The sequence below is a fragment of the Dasypus novemcinctus genome, chromosome 4, assembly GCF_030445035.2.
Source record: "Dasypus novemcinctus isolate mDasNov1 chromosome 4, mDasNov1.1.hap2, whole genome shotgun sequence".
In the NCBI taxonomy this organism is placed as follows: Eukaryota; Metazoa; Chordata; class Mammalia; order Cingulata; family Dasypodidae; genus Dasypus; species Dasypus novemcinctus.
In genome coordinates this window covers 104,835,645-104,852,389 of record NC_080676.1, presented here as the reverse complement: position 1 = coordinate 104,852,389, position 16,745 = coordinate 104,835,645, and the positions used below count along the sequence as shown (strand labels likewise).

General features: G+C 39.7%; 1 protein-coding gene across 7 annotated transcripts in view; it reads left to right on the top strand.

Annotated features, from left to right (window-relative positions):
• The window catches only part of ST3GAL6 (ST3 beta-galactoside alpha-2,3-sialyltransferase 6), a 68,461-nt gene that overhangs the window by 45,918 nt on the left and 5,798 nt on the right, over positions 1-16,745 (top strand). For all 7 annotated transcript variants that reach the window (XM_058296013.2, XM_058296010.2, XM_058296011.2 and 4 more), the window contains one exon: positions 14,682-14,777. In XM_058296013.2, coding sequence (XP_058151996.1) covers positions 14,682-14,777 — 96 coding nt within the window. The remainder of the gene's footprint in view (positions 1-14,681; positions 14,778-16,745) is intronic.

Below are 16,745 nucleotides of genomic sequence, written 5' to 3'. Positions count from 1 at the left end.
TGGGGCTTCTCTGCCTTTCTACAGCAATAGGTGAACCTGGAATCCTCTTTCTTTCTACTTTCTCCTATCTCTCACATGACAGGAACAAAATGGCAGCTTCGTTTTTCTAGGTGTCTCTCTCTGTGTCTCCATTTATATAAAGTTCCAGTAAGACAGCAGATACCCAACCTGAGTCACACCTGGCTGGCATAGTCCGATCAAGAGGGCCCCACACACAAAGGAATAGATTAATTTAAATAGACATTTTTTTCTTTTTAGGATTCATAAAAGAGCGTCAAAAATTCATAGTACCTTATCTCTCTTTGGGAAGTATTTGCATGGAATATTTTTTCCTTCATTTCACTTTCAGCCTCTTAGATATTAAGGTGAGTCTCTTGTAAACAGCATATAGTTGGGTCATGCTTTTTTAAAAATCCATTCTGCGAACATCTGCCTTTAGTTTTTTCTTACACACCATTTATTTTTTTATTGTGGTAACATGTATGTAACAATTTGCCATTTTAATAATTTTTAAGTATATAACTCAATGACATTATTTTATTCTCAATATTATATGACCAGTAACACCATCCATTAACAAAACTTTTTCATCCTCCTACAAAGAAACTCTGTTATTAAGTAGTAACTCCCACCTCCTTTTCTCCAGTCTTGGCAACCTGTAACCTACCTTCTGTCTATGAATGTGTTTATTCTAGATATTTCATAAATGGACTCATACAATATGTGGTCTTTTGTGTATGGTGGAACTCTTCGAATACTACATCCTTAAACCCTCTTTGCTGGCTTTCCTACATGGAAATGCATAACGGGTTGGCTAGAAGAATATAAAGTAAGGAAATACAGGCAAGCTCTTTGTCAAAGATTTATTTTAAAAACACACATTAAGGGGAAATGGACTTGGCCCATTGGTTAGGGCATCCATCTACCACATGGGAGGTCCACGGTTCAAACCCCCGGCCTCCTTGACCCGTGTGGAGCTGGCCCATGCGCAGCGCTGATGTGTGCCAGGAGTGCCATGCCACGCAGGGGTGTCCCCCGCATAGGGAAGCCCCACGCTCAAGGAGTGCACTCCCCACATGCAAGGATTGCGCTCCCCACACGCAAGGAGTGCTCCGGGTAAGGAGAGCCACCCAGTGCGAAAGAAAGTGCAGCCTGCCTAAGGATGGCACCGCCCACACGGAGAGCTGACACAACAAGATGATGCAACAAAAAGAGACACAGATTCCTGTGCCGCTGACAACAACAGAAGCAGACAAAGAAACAAGACACAGCAAATAGACACAGATAACAGACAACCAGGGTGGGGGGGAGGGGAGAGAAATAAATAAATCTTTAAAAAAAAAACAACACACTTTAAGCAGTCTCCATTACCTGGAGCTGTCCTAAGTATTGTGCAGCTATATAGATGTTGGTTCTTTTACACAAAGGGCCTCACATTCCACTGTTGGGATAGGAGTCATATAATTCAGAAGAGACAGAAGGAAATAGAATTGGAGCATTGAAATGCCCGGTATGGACTGAGGCTGTAATTGCTCAATTAGGGCAATAATGGGTCCTAAAGTGTAAGTGTCCACCTACCTTGATGTATCCAAAGATGAGAGTTATCAGGGAGGCTATAGACAGTGATAGCTAACTGTTGGTTTGAAGCTCTGTTTCTGGAGAAGGAGTATTTGTTGGTCGGAGGTATCTGATGAGATTTCAGGGTACATGCTCTGGGTAACGAAGTCACCATCCTGGTTGTGTACCCAGATCTTGCTGTTCAGACTTTGACAGTGTTAGTTCTATATCCACCTCCACTGTCTCCAGCTGGGCACTTGTCAAGTGTACCATCTCTCTGAATATCTTTTCTCACCCCGGAGATCATACCATGAGTGTGAAGCTGTAACACAGTAGGTATACATTCACTAAACCACACAGATACATACATACATGCATAAATGAAAGATCTTTTGAATTACTGAGAGGTTATTTTCAAGGGAATATAGGGATATTGCCAGGCACACACCATAACTCATCACCAACAAGATGTTTCCAATTCTCAAGCTGTGCAAATCTTGAAGGAATTAGAAGATTCATATGTAATATGCTGTGCTGTTTGCATACCTAGCAGTTCCTGAAGTCCAGAAAAGTCATTCGTTTATTCTGTATGGGAAATAAATCTCCTCCAAATGCACTGACCTTACCTGCTTGTTTGTTGTTGGTCCTGCCATCCTAATACATAAGACCTTGGCAACAGAGCAGGGCATGTCCTTGATCGCATGGTATCTTCTTGTTTCCTAAGTACATGGAAAACACTTGTGGCAATCTCTGTCTTTTGACAAGAGTTTAATTTAAAATAACTACAGATAATGCAAAGCTTTCACCTGTCATTTTGCTATTTGGTTTTTGTAAGTCTTATACCATTTCCCCTCAGTTCTTCCATTGCTGCCTGCTTTTATAATTATTTAATATTTTGTGGTGAACCATTTTTTTTGTTCCCTTCTCTTTTCCAGCTGGTATTTTTCAGATATTTTCTTTATGGCTACTGTGGGGTTTAAATTTAACATTTTAAATATATAACAATTTCCTTTGATTTCATACCAACTTAACTTCAATAGCATATACAAATTGTGTCCCTGTATGCCTCCATCCCCCTGCCTATATGTTATTTTTTCAGAAATTATATTTTTCTATACTTTGCATCCAAAATGAAAGGCTTATCATTATTTTTATGCCTTTGAATTTCATATCCTGTAATATATAAAAAGTGGAGTTACAAATAAAAAATACAGTACTCTAGTACTGCCATTTATAATTATCTATGGACCAGGGACCCACGCTGACAACACAGGATGGCTCCACGCCAAGCAAGGGAGGAGTAGGGAAGAACCAATAAGAACACCACGAGCTTTTCCTACCATTTTTGAAGTTGTCTTTTCCTTGATTCGACCCTCGCCTGATTACTGCAACCCTAAAACTGTTTTCTGGAGTTCTGAGGATTACGGCTCTGACAGTTTTTGGTAGATGTTCAAACATGCCCTGAGGGCAATGGAACCATAGAGCGTGTCATGCCTCCATCTTGGTCAATAGAAACCTTGCCTAAATTTTATCTTAGACGTGGACTGTGATTTATTTGCTTTCGTAACTCCTTCTCCCACAGGTGTCCACCATCTGTGTTTGCCATGGACAGAGTATTTCCCTTTTGTTGCTGACTTGGACTTGCCATACCCCCACCCTTTCTCCCTTTGTCACTGAGAGTGCCTCCCATTCCCTATCATGAATCTATGTCTCTTTCTTAGCATTACCAGTATTGGCGGTGGGGTGGGGGGTGTGGTTGGTGAAGAAGGTCTGAAAATTGTGCTGACCCACAAGAGTTCTTTAGTCTTAAGGTGTCAAGAAATGAATATAGAGCAAATGTATAATCAGAGACCCTTTAGATATAGAATATGGAATGGAATATAGAGCAAATGTATCATCAGAGACCCTTTAGATTTAGAGAATGGAAAATATCCTTGTAGGATCTCACAAAGTAAGCACAGTGGTGCATGATTTTAATAACATCACAGATGCCCATCAGGACTGTTAATCATTTGATTTGTGTACATCTGTTACCTAGAGACTTCAGAAAGTGTATTTGAAAGTAGGTAAGAGTATACTTGCATGATTTTCTTCTATTTGCATAGCACTTAACTTTTGGGGAGGGTTCAAATGTAATATTTAATTTTATCTATATTTTAAGTAAGTCATTATACATTTGATTGGTAGTCTCTGTGTAACCAAGAGGAGACCAGTTGATGCCTGAGAAAGACAGTTTAATTAAACTCCAGAAAGGTAGAATATACTTAACTATTTGCCTTACTACTGCATTTGCGTCAACTCAGTTTTTCTCCCAAGTGACCTTTTGCCTCTCCCATTTCTTCCCTTACCTGGAAAAACAAACTAGCAGAAAGAGGTCTGAGAATAGTCTTTCTTTCTTAGGCAGAGATTATACTACCCTGGGTGGGAGAGTCCTCCCTGAGTCCTAGACTATGGATTTGGAAGCTGGCCCCACATGTGCTAGGTGAAAGCCCCATTAACATAGACAGACTTACTCTTTGTTTTGAGTTTTTAGGTCAGAGGAAAAAAGAGAAAGGCTGAAGTAATGAGCGGTGAGACTAGCCCTTTCAGTTTCCTTTCCCCTTTTTGTTTCTCTCTTCACTGATGTTTACGTATCTGCCGGTCTTGTTCTATGCTTATTTTTTCCCTGCCTGTCCTTCAGAAGAAGATGCTTGGCATATTTTTGGATGCAGTGACCAAGCATAAAACTTTTCCCTACCTTTTATTTTCCTTCTCTTCCTTTTGACTCTCCTGGAAAGGTCCAGACATTTATGATTGTTACTGCTCCAAATCTGAGTCCTTGAAGGTTCCGTCATAATAAAGTCCTAGTCTTGTTAAGCTATCTCGTTCAGCACGAGTGTTGCTTTCATAGGAAGAGATGCTACTGTGTGGGAAAAGTAAAAATATTAATTGCTTTTACAAACTAGAAGTTTTTATCTTCCTCATAGTTGTCATGAAAATGAAGTCTGCAGGTGAACATTCCAGGGTTGACTCAGTGGTGCTGGATCATCAGGGTCCAAAGCTTTTTCTCCATTGTAACTCTGCCATTCCTCACTGCATGGCTTTCTCCTGTGGTCCAAGATGGTTGCTTGAGTTCCAACAATTATATCTACCTTCCTTCCAGCAGGGAGGAGGAAGGGAAGAAGCACATCCCTGCTCCCTTAAAGACTTGCTTCCTTCCTTAAGGACATTTCCCAGAAATCACATATAACACTTCCATTACATACAGTCTTGTGCTGGAGCTGGTTTGCAACAACTTTTGAGAGGTGATGTTCTTCCTGTCTTCATGTTCAGTGCCTTCAATGTGGTGGCTTGATATTAGCCATGGTAATTGGCAAACATTACAAACCAGGTTTTTGTCTGTGTGTGTATGTGTGTTTGGTTGGTTGGTTTTCCAGAGACCTGTTTGTGTTTGTTAAATATTTACAAGCAATCACTGATTACATCCCATTGGATAGACCCGAATCACAAGTCTACACATTCTGCAAGGTGGATTGGGGAATGTAGCCTTTATTCCAGGTGGCTGTATGCCCAGCTTAAAAAAAAAAAAAGTCATTTTTTAAGGAATAAAGGGAAAACTAACAGCCTTTATCTGTATTCTCCATCATTTCCCTTCCCCCTAACTGTTATATCTGTGACTGGTAACTTTCAGGATTCTGAGTCAGTTATGTGATTGTCTAAAAACCTAGCAGCCAAATGTGTTTTCTCTCTAGGAAAACTGATTCCATGTGAAAGCTGTTAAAGCAGATGGGTGTTGTAGATAATTTTGAAGTGGCATCTCTTATGAAAGTGTTTTTATGCCATCTTTTTAAGTAATGTTAATCAAGTAACTCTGAGGCAGAGGGAATCTCTTTCTAAAGTTTACCATGAAGAGCTAATATAAATAAATACATAAAGAGAGAAGGGAAGAGGAGTGTATTTGTTTGGTATTCTATGGGAAAGGGCCCTGGAGTTTTAATAATTTTATGCTTGTTCTATGTTCTTCTCTCCTCCCTTCACTAAATGACCCCCCCCCCATTAAAACATCTGTTCTTCTTTTAGACCATCTAGTAACAATTATAAGTTGCCTCTTTATTATAATCACTTATGTTATAAAATATTTGTTACAGAAAATTGCTTTCCTTCCCCAACTGGTTCTCTATGCAAAGATGAAAAGATGATGCCATATAATAGGACTTGTGCATACCTGTTTCATTTTATTTTATTTCATTTCCTTTCCATTTATTTTATTTTTATTTATCTTTTTTTTTTTTTTAACAGAGGGTGTAATCTTGGGATTTTCCTTTATATTCTTTCTGAGTTTCTCTTCTGGCCAATGGGCCAGTATATCAGAGTGTGTGTCAGTACCAAGAACTGTCCCTTAAAGAAGCCTAGTTACCTAAGTTAACCTGGCCTTGCTATGTTATGTTATGTGAACAGAAAGCCAAACTTAAAAGCAAAGAGGCAAGGTCATAGAGGTGATTAGAGGCTGGAAGGGATCTTGGAGCTCATCTAATCCAACTGCCTCATTTAAAGATGAGAAAACTGGGCTCTAGAGAGGTTAGGTGGAAGTCAGAGACAGGGACCCAGGTCTCCAGATTTCCACTGATCCCTAACCCCCCTCTTTCACATTTTAACAAGCAAAGAAAGGAAAGACTCCAAAATTCTAGGCCTTAAATTGAATGTCATTTAAAGAGATAAAGGGAAGAGAACCCTGGAATTGTAAATTCTTTTGAATATATTCTTTATGATATCCAAGGTGATAAAACTCCCCCTTTAATTTAACTCTTGCTTTTATCCTTAACTTCAAACTACTTTTTGTTTGTTTGGTTTTTTTTTAAGAGATATCCAACATATTCTTTTTTTTTTTTAAATTTCTCTCCCCTCCCCCCCACCCCGGTTGTCTGTTCCCTGTGTCTATTTGCTATGTCTTCTTCTTTGTCCGCTTCTGTTGTTGTCAGCGGCATGGGAATCTGTGTTTCTTTTTTTGTTGCATCATCTTTCCGTGTTAGCTCTCCGGGTGTGCGGCACCATTCCTGGGCAGGCTGCACTTTCTTTTGTGCTGGGCAGCTCTCCTTACGGGGTGCACCCCCTTTGTGTGGGGCTCCCCTACGCAGGGGACACCCCTGTGTGGCACGGCACTCCTTGTGTGCATCAGCACTGTGCATGGGCCAGCTCCACACGGGTCAAGGAGGCCCGGGGTTTGAACCGCGGACCTCCCATGTGGTAGACGGAAGCCCTAACCACTGGGCCAAGTCCGCCGCCCTGTTTGTTTTAATAATAAACTATTTTTAGAGCAGTTTTAGGTTTACTGAAAAATTGTCCAGGAAGTAGGATTCCTATATACTCCTCCCACACACATGGTTTCCCTATTACCAACATCTTGCATTACCATGGTTCATTTGTTATGATTGATGAACCAGAACTGATACATTATTAGTAACTAAAATCTAAAGTTTATGTTAGGGTTCACTCTTCATTTATTATAGTTCTATGCATTTTGACAAATGTATAATATCATGTATCAATTGTGACTGTACCATACAGAATAATTTCACTGCCCTAAACCCCCAGAACTTATGGCAACCACTGATCTTTTTGTACTGTCACTATAGTTGTGCTTTTACCAGAATGTCATATAGTTGGAATCATACATGTCTCTAGCCTTTTCAGACTGGCTTCTTTCTTTTTACTCAGCAATATGCATTTAAATTTCCTCCAAGTCTTTTTATATATCAAATTCATTTCTTTGTTTCTTTCAGCTATTTCTCTTTATTATGGTTAATGAGCATTTAAAAAAATTTTATTAGAGAAGTTGTAGGTTCATCCAAAATTTTTTAACAAGATTCTCTTTAATAATTGCACAGGGTTAAACTAAAACATCTCTAGGGTACACGTGTAAGTTAATCGGAAATGCATGTGTTAGTTTGTTTCTCTTAAAGATATATGATCTCGATACAATTTCAGAACAGCCACTACTACTGAAAAACAAGTCTTTCTTTCCCCAACTTTCACCCTGAACACCACGCAGCATTAAGTGTGTCAGGTGGTTTCTCTTAGTGCTACCTCTAAGCCAGCTTGTCCTACATATAAGAAAAAGAAACTCCTAAGAAAGGCTGACAAACAAGTCTTTATTATTAGAGCAACTCTTTTTGTGTTGGTTTTCCTTCTTTTCACATTCCCTTTATGGAAATATTTAGATTAGATATCAGACTGACCAGAGCTTTTGCAGGAGAGGGATAATAATAAACCTGCTAGAAAAAGATAGCACCCAAAATAGTTTTTCTGAAGTAGGAGAGGATGGAACGCTAAATAGAGACATCAGCACTCATATCAGGAGGCCTGTCCTAACTGCTCTGTGACCCTGGGTATGTTTTTGAGTTTCTGGACCTTGTTTTCTGGCATGAAAAAGAAGAAGACAAAATTATTATATATATACACATTATATACATAAAGCTTATATTGAATACACATGCCCACAAAAAGTCTTGTACAGGAATGTTCATAGCATTATTCATAATAACCCCAAAGCAGAAACAATCCAAAGGTCCACTAGTGGATGAATGGTTAAAAAACATATGATCTCTCCAGACAATGGAATGCTACAACATGGATGAACCTTGAAAACATCATGCTAAGTCAGAGAACCCAGACACATGAGGCTGCATGTTGTATGATTCCATTTATATGAAATGTGTAGAATAGGCAAATGCATAGAAACAGAAAGTAAATTAGTGGTTGCTACAGACTGAGGGGAGGGAGGAAATGGGGAGTCCGTTAATGGGTTTCTTTTGAGGGTGGTGAGTGAATGTGCTCTGAAATTAGATCGTGGTGATGGTTAATTTTGTTAATATACTAAAACCCACTGAATTGCATACTTTAAAAGGGTGAATTATATCACATTAAAAAAAAAAAGAACTTAAAAGGGAACAAGGGTGGCTGAGGTGACCCTCTAAATTCTTTTCTAGCCTCTACAGCACTTTAATCAGAAGGCAGCGTGCCATGTGTAGAAATGGTTTGGAGTGAGATCGATCATGGGTTCAAAGCCAGCTGTACTGTTGATTGCATGGCATTTGCCATGTTATTTAACCTCAGTAAGCTTCCAGTTTCAGCATTTATGATTTTATCAATACCTGTCTCAGAGACCTGAGACCAGGTGAGCTCCATATATAAGTGCCCAGCAAGAGATCTGCTCTTTGGTAGCTCTTAGTTTCCATGACCTTCCCTTCCAACCAGTGCCAATTATGAGATTAATTTAATGGGTCAAGGAAGCTTCTTTCCTTGACAGCACAGGTTTTTAGATGGATTAAGCAGACTCCCTTTAACCTTCACCTGAAAAAGTTACCAGCTACCCAATTTAACATGAAGGAAGGCAGACCAAGGACCTGAGCAGCAATAGTGAAAGAGGAATTAAAGTCCAAAAAGTTTGCAAGAATAAGTTGTTGTCGTTGTTAACATTTATACCCCACTTTGGAAATGGCAAAAATGAAACTAAGCTGTGGACTCCAGCTGGCACTGTAAGAGCTGATATGAAACATCTAGAGATCTTCAAGAATCTAAAGACTTCATGTTGGGGAGGAAAAGAAAAACTACTCTAAACAGGAATGGTTTCAGGCCTGGATGGATGCTCATGGACAAGACCAGGAGGCCTGAACTGAGCAATCTGCCCAATTACATCTGCTCCAATATGCCTAGACTATTTTCACTTTGTTTTCCCCATTAACCTCAATGAATCACAGTGATGTGATCTTTAAAAGAGCAAATTGGGACTGTTCACTTTTTATAAAGGAATCTGATAGAACTGCTTTTAGTATACTGTTATTTGCTTTATTAGACAAAGGCCTTCCTGCTCTTTAAGACTATCCTGACCTCACAGAAATTGAAAGGAAATTTTACACATTGGCATTGTGTTCCCTATAATTCATTTCTAGAGGCAAGGGTAAAAGATTATAGTGAACTTGAAATGGACCCTTGCCCATCCTTGACCACCTTTCTACTCTTGCTCTCAGAACAAGCCCCATGAGTCTTAGAGTTTGGGACACTGTAGGTATAATAGGCTTTGTGGGCAGTCCTGAAGACTGACTACCTTTTTAGCAGGTATTACTGTCTCCAGGTTTCAGCACTTCCATATATTTCATTTAGGAGCCAAATTGCAACACCTGGGGTCTCCCATCCACTAGGGAGAAATCTAGTGCCTCCAAAAGTGGGGAGACCTGAAGGGAGGGTATAGCTATCTTAAAAGTCCACCCCAGCTGCTGTCTGTCTTTGCTCAGGTTTGTTGCTCATCTGCCTTCGATGGCAGTTCTAGCTCATTTGTAATCGTTTCCATGTGCTGCTACTGTTGTTTCTCATGGACTCAGGTTCCTCCTTACTCTCCCAAGTACATGTAATACATGGCTGGCTGCTTAACAAATCTCATTAAAGACTGAGGATTTGTAAAGGAAAAGGAATACTTAAAATGCTGTCATATCTCAAAGCCCTGACCTTTTACTGGGTTTCCTGGCTGTGTAGCCCCTTGACACTGGCCTGCCCCCTGGTCCTGGGACTTCTTCCTAGATAAGAGCTTATCCTCCCTAGCAAGAAGCAGCAAAAACTCTTCAGAAAAATCTTGGCTCACACTTAAAATGCACAAAGAGGTTTCTCACTCCACCACCGCCAACTGTTGCATTCTGAAAGCATGCCAGATGTTATCAAGAATGCTTTAGTACTGCACAGGTGGTTATATATTAACTGTACAAAAATAACTTACCAAAAGGAAACACCTGTATCCAATCAGTTGCTGGTCAAATGGACAGGGATTTATGAAGACTGTGGTTGCTGACACAAGCAGTATCCATTATGACCAGTCCAGGTTGACCACTAGCCGTGGCAGGCCCAGGACCTCAAAATGCTTGAAAAAAACTTAGAAGTTAGTGGTATGTTTACTAAAAAGAATCCTAACTATGTAAGAGTTATTGATGTCAGCTTCACTACTCTGGACAGCCTGCTGTTTTACAGGGTTTCTTTATGTTTCAGCATTTTCAACAGGAAAAGATCTTGAGGTGGGGAGATGTTGTGATTCTGTGTCAACAGAGAGTCATGTGGTGATGAGGCAAGAGCAGCTACTGTTTTGTAACAACTATTGTAGTCAGATGTTGGGTAAGGATACAGAAATCATGGTCATGTGTCAGAAGAAATGGTCAAATGGAACATAGATTGATGGCATTTTAGCCCCAGAGAAGATCTCAGTGATTACTTCACAGAGGGGAGGGCAAATTGAGGATCAGAGAGGTTAGGTCACCAGGCCAATGTCTTAGAGTTGGTAAAAGGTAGCGCTAGAACTGTCAGTCAAGTCTCTACCCACAGTCTAATCCACAAGGTTTTAGGATCTTCTGGTTGCAAGTAACAGTATTCCTAACTAAGAGTTGCTTAAACAACGTGGACATTTATTACTGCTATTAAGAATAGCCATGCAGTTTCGGGTATGCAGGTTTGTGGTTTGTGGTTGTGGCTTGTAGGGCTGCTGCGTGCATATGGCTGCACAGATGGTGGGTTGAACAACTCCAGGGAGGAGCATTCACACATATCATTATCTGAATAGCACTTCTGAAGTTGGATTGGATACATCTTGCACATCCATGTGAAGTGGTTCTGGTGGTGGGTTTGAAACAGTGGCTCAGTGATGTCACGACTTAGGGGAAGTTTCTCTATGGATTTCTTTGCCTTTCCTTCTTCATTGCAAGATGGGCAGCTGCTCGAAGTTTGTGTCATGGCATGTCAGTGTCTAAGCAGAAAGGAAGGGGGAGTTAAAAAAGAAAAGTGTTCTGCTCATACCTTTGTCTTACTAGGGACAAAATCTTTTCTGAAAGTATCAAACAGTCTTCTCCTAATATTTCACTTCCCAAGAATGTTCACATGGCCACTAGGTTAATGATTAGTTGTGGGAAATGGGCTCACCATTGTGGGAGTAGGAAAGCAGGGCTCTGCTCGCTAGGCATATGAGTTAACGGGTGTTGGGGGTATGACCAGTAGGGTCTGCTGTACCTAGTTACACTGGTACTGTAGACATGTAACTACACATATTAGTTATATGTCTAATGTGTTTAATGTGTGTCATTTTCTGCAGGGAAAAATGAATGTCAGACTGCATTCAGAAAACACACATCACAGATGATTTGAAAGGTTGACTCAAGTCTTCCTTGAAATGTGTGGTGTTCATGTTTCCCTCCACATAGGATGGCAGCTTCTCTGGCTTTGCCTGACTTTATGAGGAACATTCCTTTCATCTGGTGGAAGTAGCAGCTTTCCAGATTTTCCATTAATAGGTTCAGATACTCAGGAGTTATGTTGCTTTCTGGATTAGTGGTTTGGGGCATGTGCATTTCTTTACCTGTTTCCATCATGGGGAAAGGAGTAGCAGGTACTTGCCTCTTTAGAAACAAAGTAGGAAAATGACCTCCTCCACATTTAATGCAACAAAAAACCAACTTTTAAACTGGATAGCCTGTGGATCAGGAAGTGTGTAGATCATGGGGATACAGAGATACAAAAGCTACTATCCCTGCCCTCTGGGTACTCACAATTACCTGAAACTATGCATAAAAGTTGTGTTAACTGAAGATGGTGAACTTATAAGGTCACCCAAAGGACACTGGGAGTCATGGTTTCACACTAAGGAAGCAGAAGAAGATGGCCAAGTGGGTGAGGCCAAGGAAAGGATAAACACTCCTTCCATAGTGTGTGGGTTCCTGCTGCAGAGAGAGAGAAGCACAGTTACAGCTTGTCTGTACCATTACAAGTTTCCGACAGTCGTAGGGTACTGTGAACTCTAGCTGTCGATAAGATGTTATTGCGAAGGAATAGTCCTAAGAACGTAGCCAGAAGAGTTCTAGTCTTAAAGATGATCCTCAGAAAAATGTGTGGACCTTTACAGTTTATATTACCAGGAGGAAAAATGAAATTTCCTTGACAAGATTTCCTTTCAAAGGCATTAAGAAGCTTTCCTATGATAAACAATCTTCCTTACACCCACCCATCACACTGCAAAGCTGGCAGAATAGAAAATAGGAAGTGAAATTCTTACAAATGTGATGACATTGAATTGTAAAGAGTCTTTGGAACTCTAGTTCTCTTGAATGAGGTAATGTCTATATGATTTCTATCCATTTTTTCTCCTAGTCCTCCAACTTGCTGGCCCCATAAGCAGGAGGTTTCTCAGGAGGAGAGTCTGGGTGAAAGGAATGGCCTTCTATTTGTAATTAATCCTTAAAGATCCTAGAGAAGGGATCTGTATGTAGCCCCTGATTCCCCTCTTTCCTTTTGGCTGGAAGGCTCAGAAGGGATCTGTGAGAGGAGGTTCAGAGCTTTAAGTCTGAATAGCCATTAATATGACATTTGTGTATGACCTATGGTAGCTGTTCTTATCATGTTTTGGATTTGATGGCCAACTGTGGTACAGTCTCATTGAGATAACATTGAGGGGAAAACGCTGTGAACACCAAGATTGAATTTATCAGTTTGCTGCTGAGCATTAAGTATGGAGCTCTGAGTATTCTCCAGTGTCCACATCTTGACCATGCTTCCTGGAATTGGAATTGAAGTCAAACCTAAATATAAAAATATCAAGAGATGTGTTATTTTTTCAGTAAAAAGAAAATAGATTTTTTTAAAACAAGTAACCATCTCTCTAGAACACATTGTAAGATGTCCATGATGTGAGGTTTGGGGACACATCCTCAGGAGTGTCTGCTGGACAATGCCCTCCCTGTAGTCCTTGCCACCCAGGAAACTCTGGTGCATTAGGTTTTTGTAATAAAGCAGGCAGTGATTCAGGCATGACTCTTTAATGTTTGAGAGGTTAAGAACCCCTGATTTAAAAGTTTAAAAAGTATTTTTAAAAAGTTAAAAGTTTAAGTATTAAAAACTTAATAGATGAGCTAAACAATTTCTAAGTAAAAATAGTAAATGTGTGAATATAAGAATGCATATATTTGTCTCTTAACCTGCCAGGGCCAATGTTCATCTCTTTAAAATGGTTCATTTATTCTTGCAGTATCTGTGTCCAAATATGCTACAGCATTTGTACAATTTTGCTACTCATTAAATTCCTAAGAGCATTAAGTTCCTCAGTTCTTTTTTTTTTTTCCTTTTTGTTTTTAGAGAAATTTTTTTTCTTTAGACTTTCTCTGTCATGAGGGCCCTGGCAGGACAGCCTAAACAGCCTTTTTTTCTGTAGTTTTGTGTCCGAGAGTGGAGGGACAGACTCTAGTTTCTCATTTTTCCAGGCCTGGCTGGGTGGTGGTAAGAGCCCACAGGTGGATGGGGCAGCCCAGGTTTGCTGGGAGCTGACTGTGCATGGCTGGCATGAGGTAGCCCTTCATGTACTACTTGAAAACACTTTACTAGGAACAGTATGAAATTTAGTTTGGGTTGGTTAAGCTCCAAGGACCAGCGCATGTTTGTGGAATTGAAGAGGGTATTGGCAGGGTACATGGAAGCACTACTTTCGCCATCAGACTCCAAACTGTCCATCTCCACATTTACAGGATGCAAGAAACCAAGAAGTCAAATCTCAGAGGAATGGATAACACTGGTGAAAAATCTGTACATGTATAATATAAGACACACTTGAAGCAATATCAGTGTGCAGAATCCCCTGTTGAGAGGTGTTTTTGTGGTTCAAAGTCTGGATTCAAATACTAGTTCCACCTCTTTGAAATATGACTTAACAGTTTTCTGATCTTCTTTCTTCATTTGTAAAATGGGGATAATACAGGCTTACTTATCTCAGTGGGTGGTTATAAGAATCAAATGAGACAATGTATGTGGGCTGATAAGAATGAATAGTAGCTGACTGTGATGGTATATTCTACCTGCAGAATGTTATTTCTTCAACCTTGTATCTTTCTTATAAATCCCTAGACCTAAAGACACAATTGGTTCTTTTTTTAATATATATATATAATTTATTTTTAAAAGATTCTTAGATTACATAAAATGTTACATAAAAAAATATAAAGGATAGTTCTTTTACTACTTGTGCAACACATTGCAATTTCCCATTGGGTTACTGAAAGTATGAACTCGTTCTTGAAATCACCCCATTTTGTAAGAAGGCCCAGTCTCACACTTGTCTCTTTGCTCAACAGCATGCCATGTAAGAGGTGTGTGGTGGTTGGTAATGGAGGAGTTTTGAAGAATAAGACATTAGGGGAAAAAATCGACTCCTATGATGTAATAATAAGGTAAATATATTTCTTATTTCCTAATCTGGAATTGTTTCAAAAGAATATGGTTCCCTACTTTAGTACAGCTGTATTTTAAAAGGAAGGCGAGTGGCTTAGATCTGTTAATGTGATTGATTACACAACCTTGTGTCGTGGTTGTTGCCTGTAGGAGGCCTAGATTTTGTTATTCATTCAGTGAATGTTTATGAAGCTACTTTAATATACTAGACATAGTTTTAGGCACAGGGGACACAGCAATGAATAAGAACAATGTTCTTGCTTCCTGTGGTGCTTAACATGCAAACGGAGGGAGGAAAACGTAATCAAGTAAATAAGAAAATATAACAATAAATGCCAGATGGACCATTAAAAATTATATGATATGGAATGATTGAGTCTCTGCTTTAGAATGGATGGCCATTTGAGGAGGTGACATTTAAGCTGGACTTAACTGACCAGAAAATGCAAGCCATATGAAGATTAGGGAAGAGCAATCAGAGAAAGAATGTTTGCTGCAGGTCCCAAGGAGGCTATGACCCTGGGTTTCAGAGAAACAGGAAGAAACACTGTGAGCCTTGGGAGCAGCAGGCAGGGGAGAATGGTATAATCTGAGGCTGAAGAAGTGGGCAAGGAGCAGGCTGTTAGGAATTAGAAGCTTGGGTTTTATTTTAAATACAAATAAATACAGCTTTTGAAGGTTTATAAGCAAGATAGCAATGTGATCTGGTTTGTGTCTTTAAAATATCCTGGCTATGTATGGGGAATGGAATGTGAGAGACAGGCTGAACAGGGAGGCTGTTTGTTGTATTTAAATGGGAGGCAATGGTGCGTTGAGCAAGATTGTCATTACAGGTTAAGTTTTGACTGGCAAGCAGAGTGTGTGGGTAAATCTGGTATGAGATGTTTCTGTATTTTTTCAGTGAAAGCAAGGCAAGGTTATCACCTGGGGTAAGGATATATGTTTTGAGGGTGGTCACGGATAGTCTGTTAAAGGTGGGAATGCTAGCACACTGGGGCAATTTGGATGACATAGACAGAGAGGTATTGCTGGGTTTCAAGGTGCCTAGCGAGATCACACTATTTTCTGTTTATTATCTGCTTTAAGGAAGCTGTGATAATTTATCCACAAAATGGCTTCGAAGCATTCACAAATCTCTTTACCCATAATTGCCTAAAATCTGATCACTTACAATCACAGCAAGCCCTTCCTGGAAAACATTATGAAAGTAATTTCAAGTGTAAAGACTGTCTTATATTACTTACATTTGGGGGCAAAGAATGAAACAGTATCCTCCCAGGGGACACTGTTTTGGAAACAAAGCATTCTTTTTTTGTAGCTTGTTTTCATGGTGTGTGCAAAAATAGTGTTTGTCTAACTTTGTTTTTGAGCACACAGAAACCCAACAGTAGATCCATTGTTGTTCCTTAGTTCATCCTAGCAATGGACCTTCATTTGGTTGTGCTTGGATATAATGCTGTTACTTTATTTTAGAGTGCCATGATTTTCCTAAGTCTTTAAATCATCTTAAATGTGATTCTTCTTCCTGGATAGTCACTTAGCTACACATCCGTGTGCTATATGACTATGGACCAGGGGCAAGCATATTTCTCTCTCTGGACCTTAGGGCCCTTATCTCTAAATTCAAGAGGTTTTGTCTGGTTGTCATCCAAGGTCTCTTTTAAGTCTAGTATTGTGTATTCTTCTATTCCCATTTCTTTTATTTAGTCTTCAGTTTTCCTGGAGGTAAGACTGAATTACATAGGCTTCACAATTAGCTTTCTAATACGGATGAATGCTTTTACCTTTGAGCAAGGAGATGTTTCATGAAAATGGATTTATCCCATTGACCATTCTTTGAGAAAAATTGATTGATTAATTTGTGGTTTCAGAACACAAGATAAATGGCTGATTTTGACGGTTCAACTCTGAGGCCTCTGATTTTGACAGGAATGGCTCATACTGCACTTGGTCTACATATCTTGTGT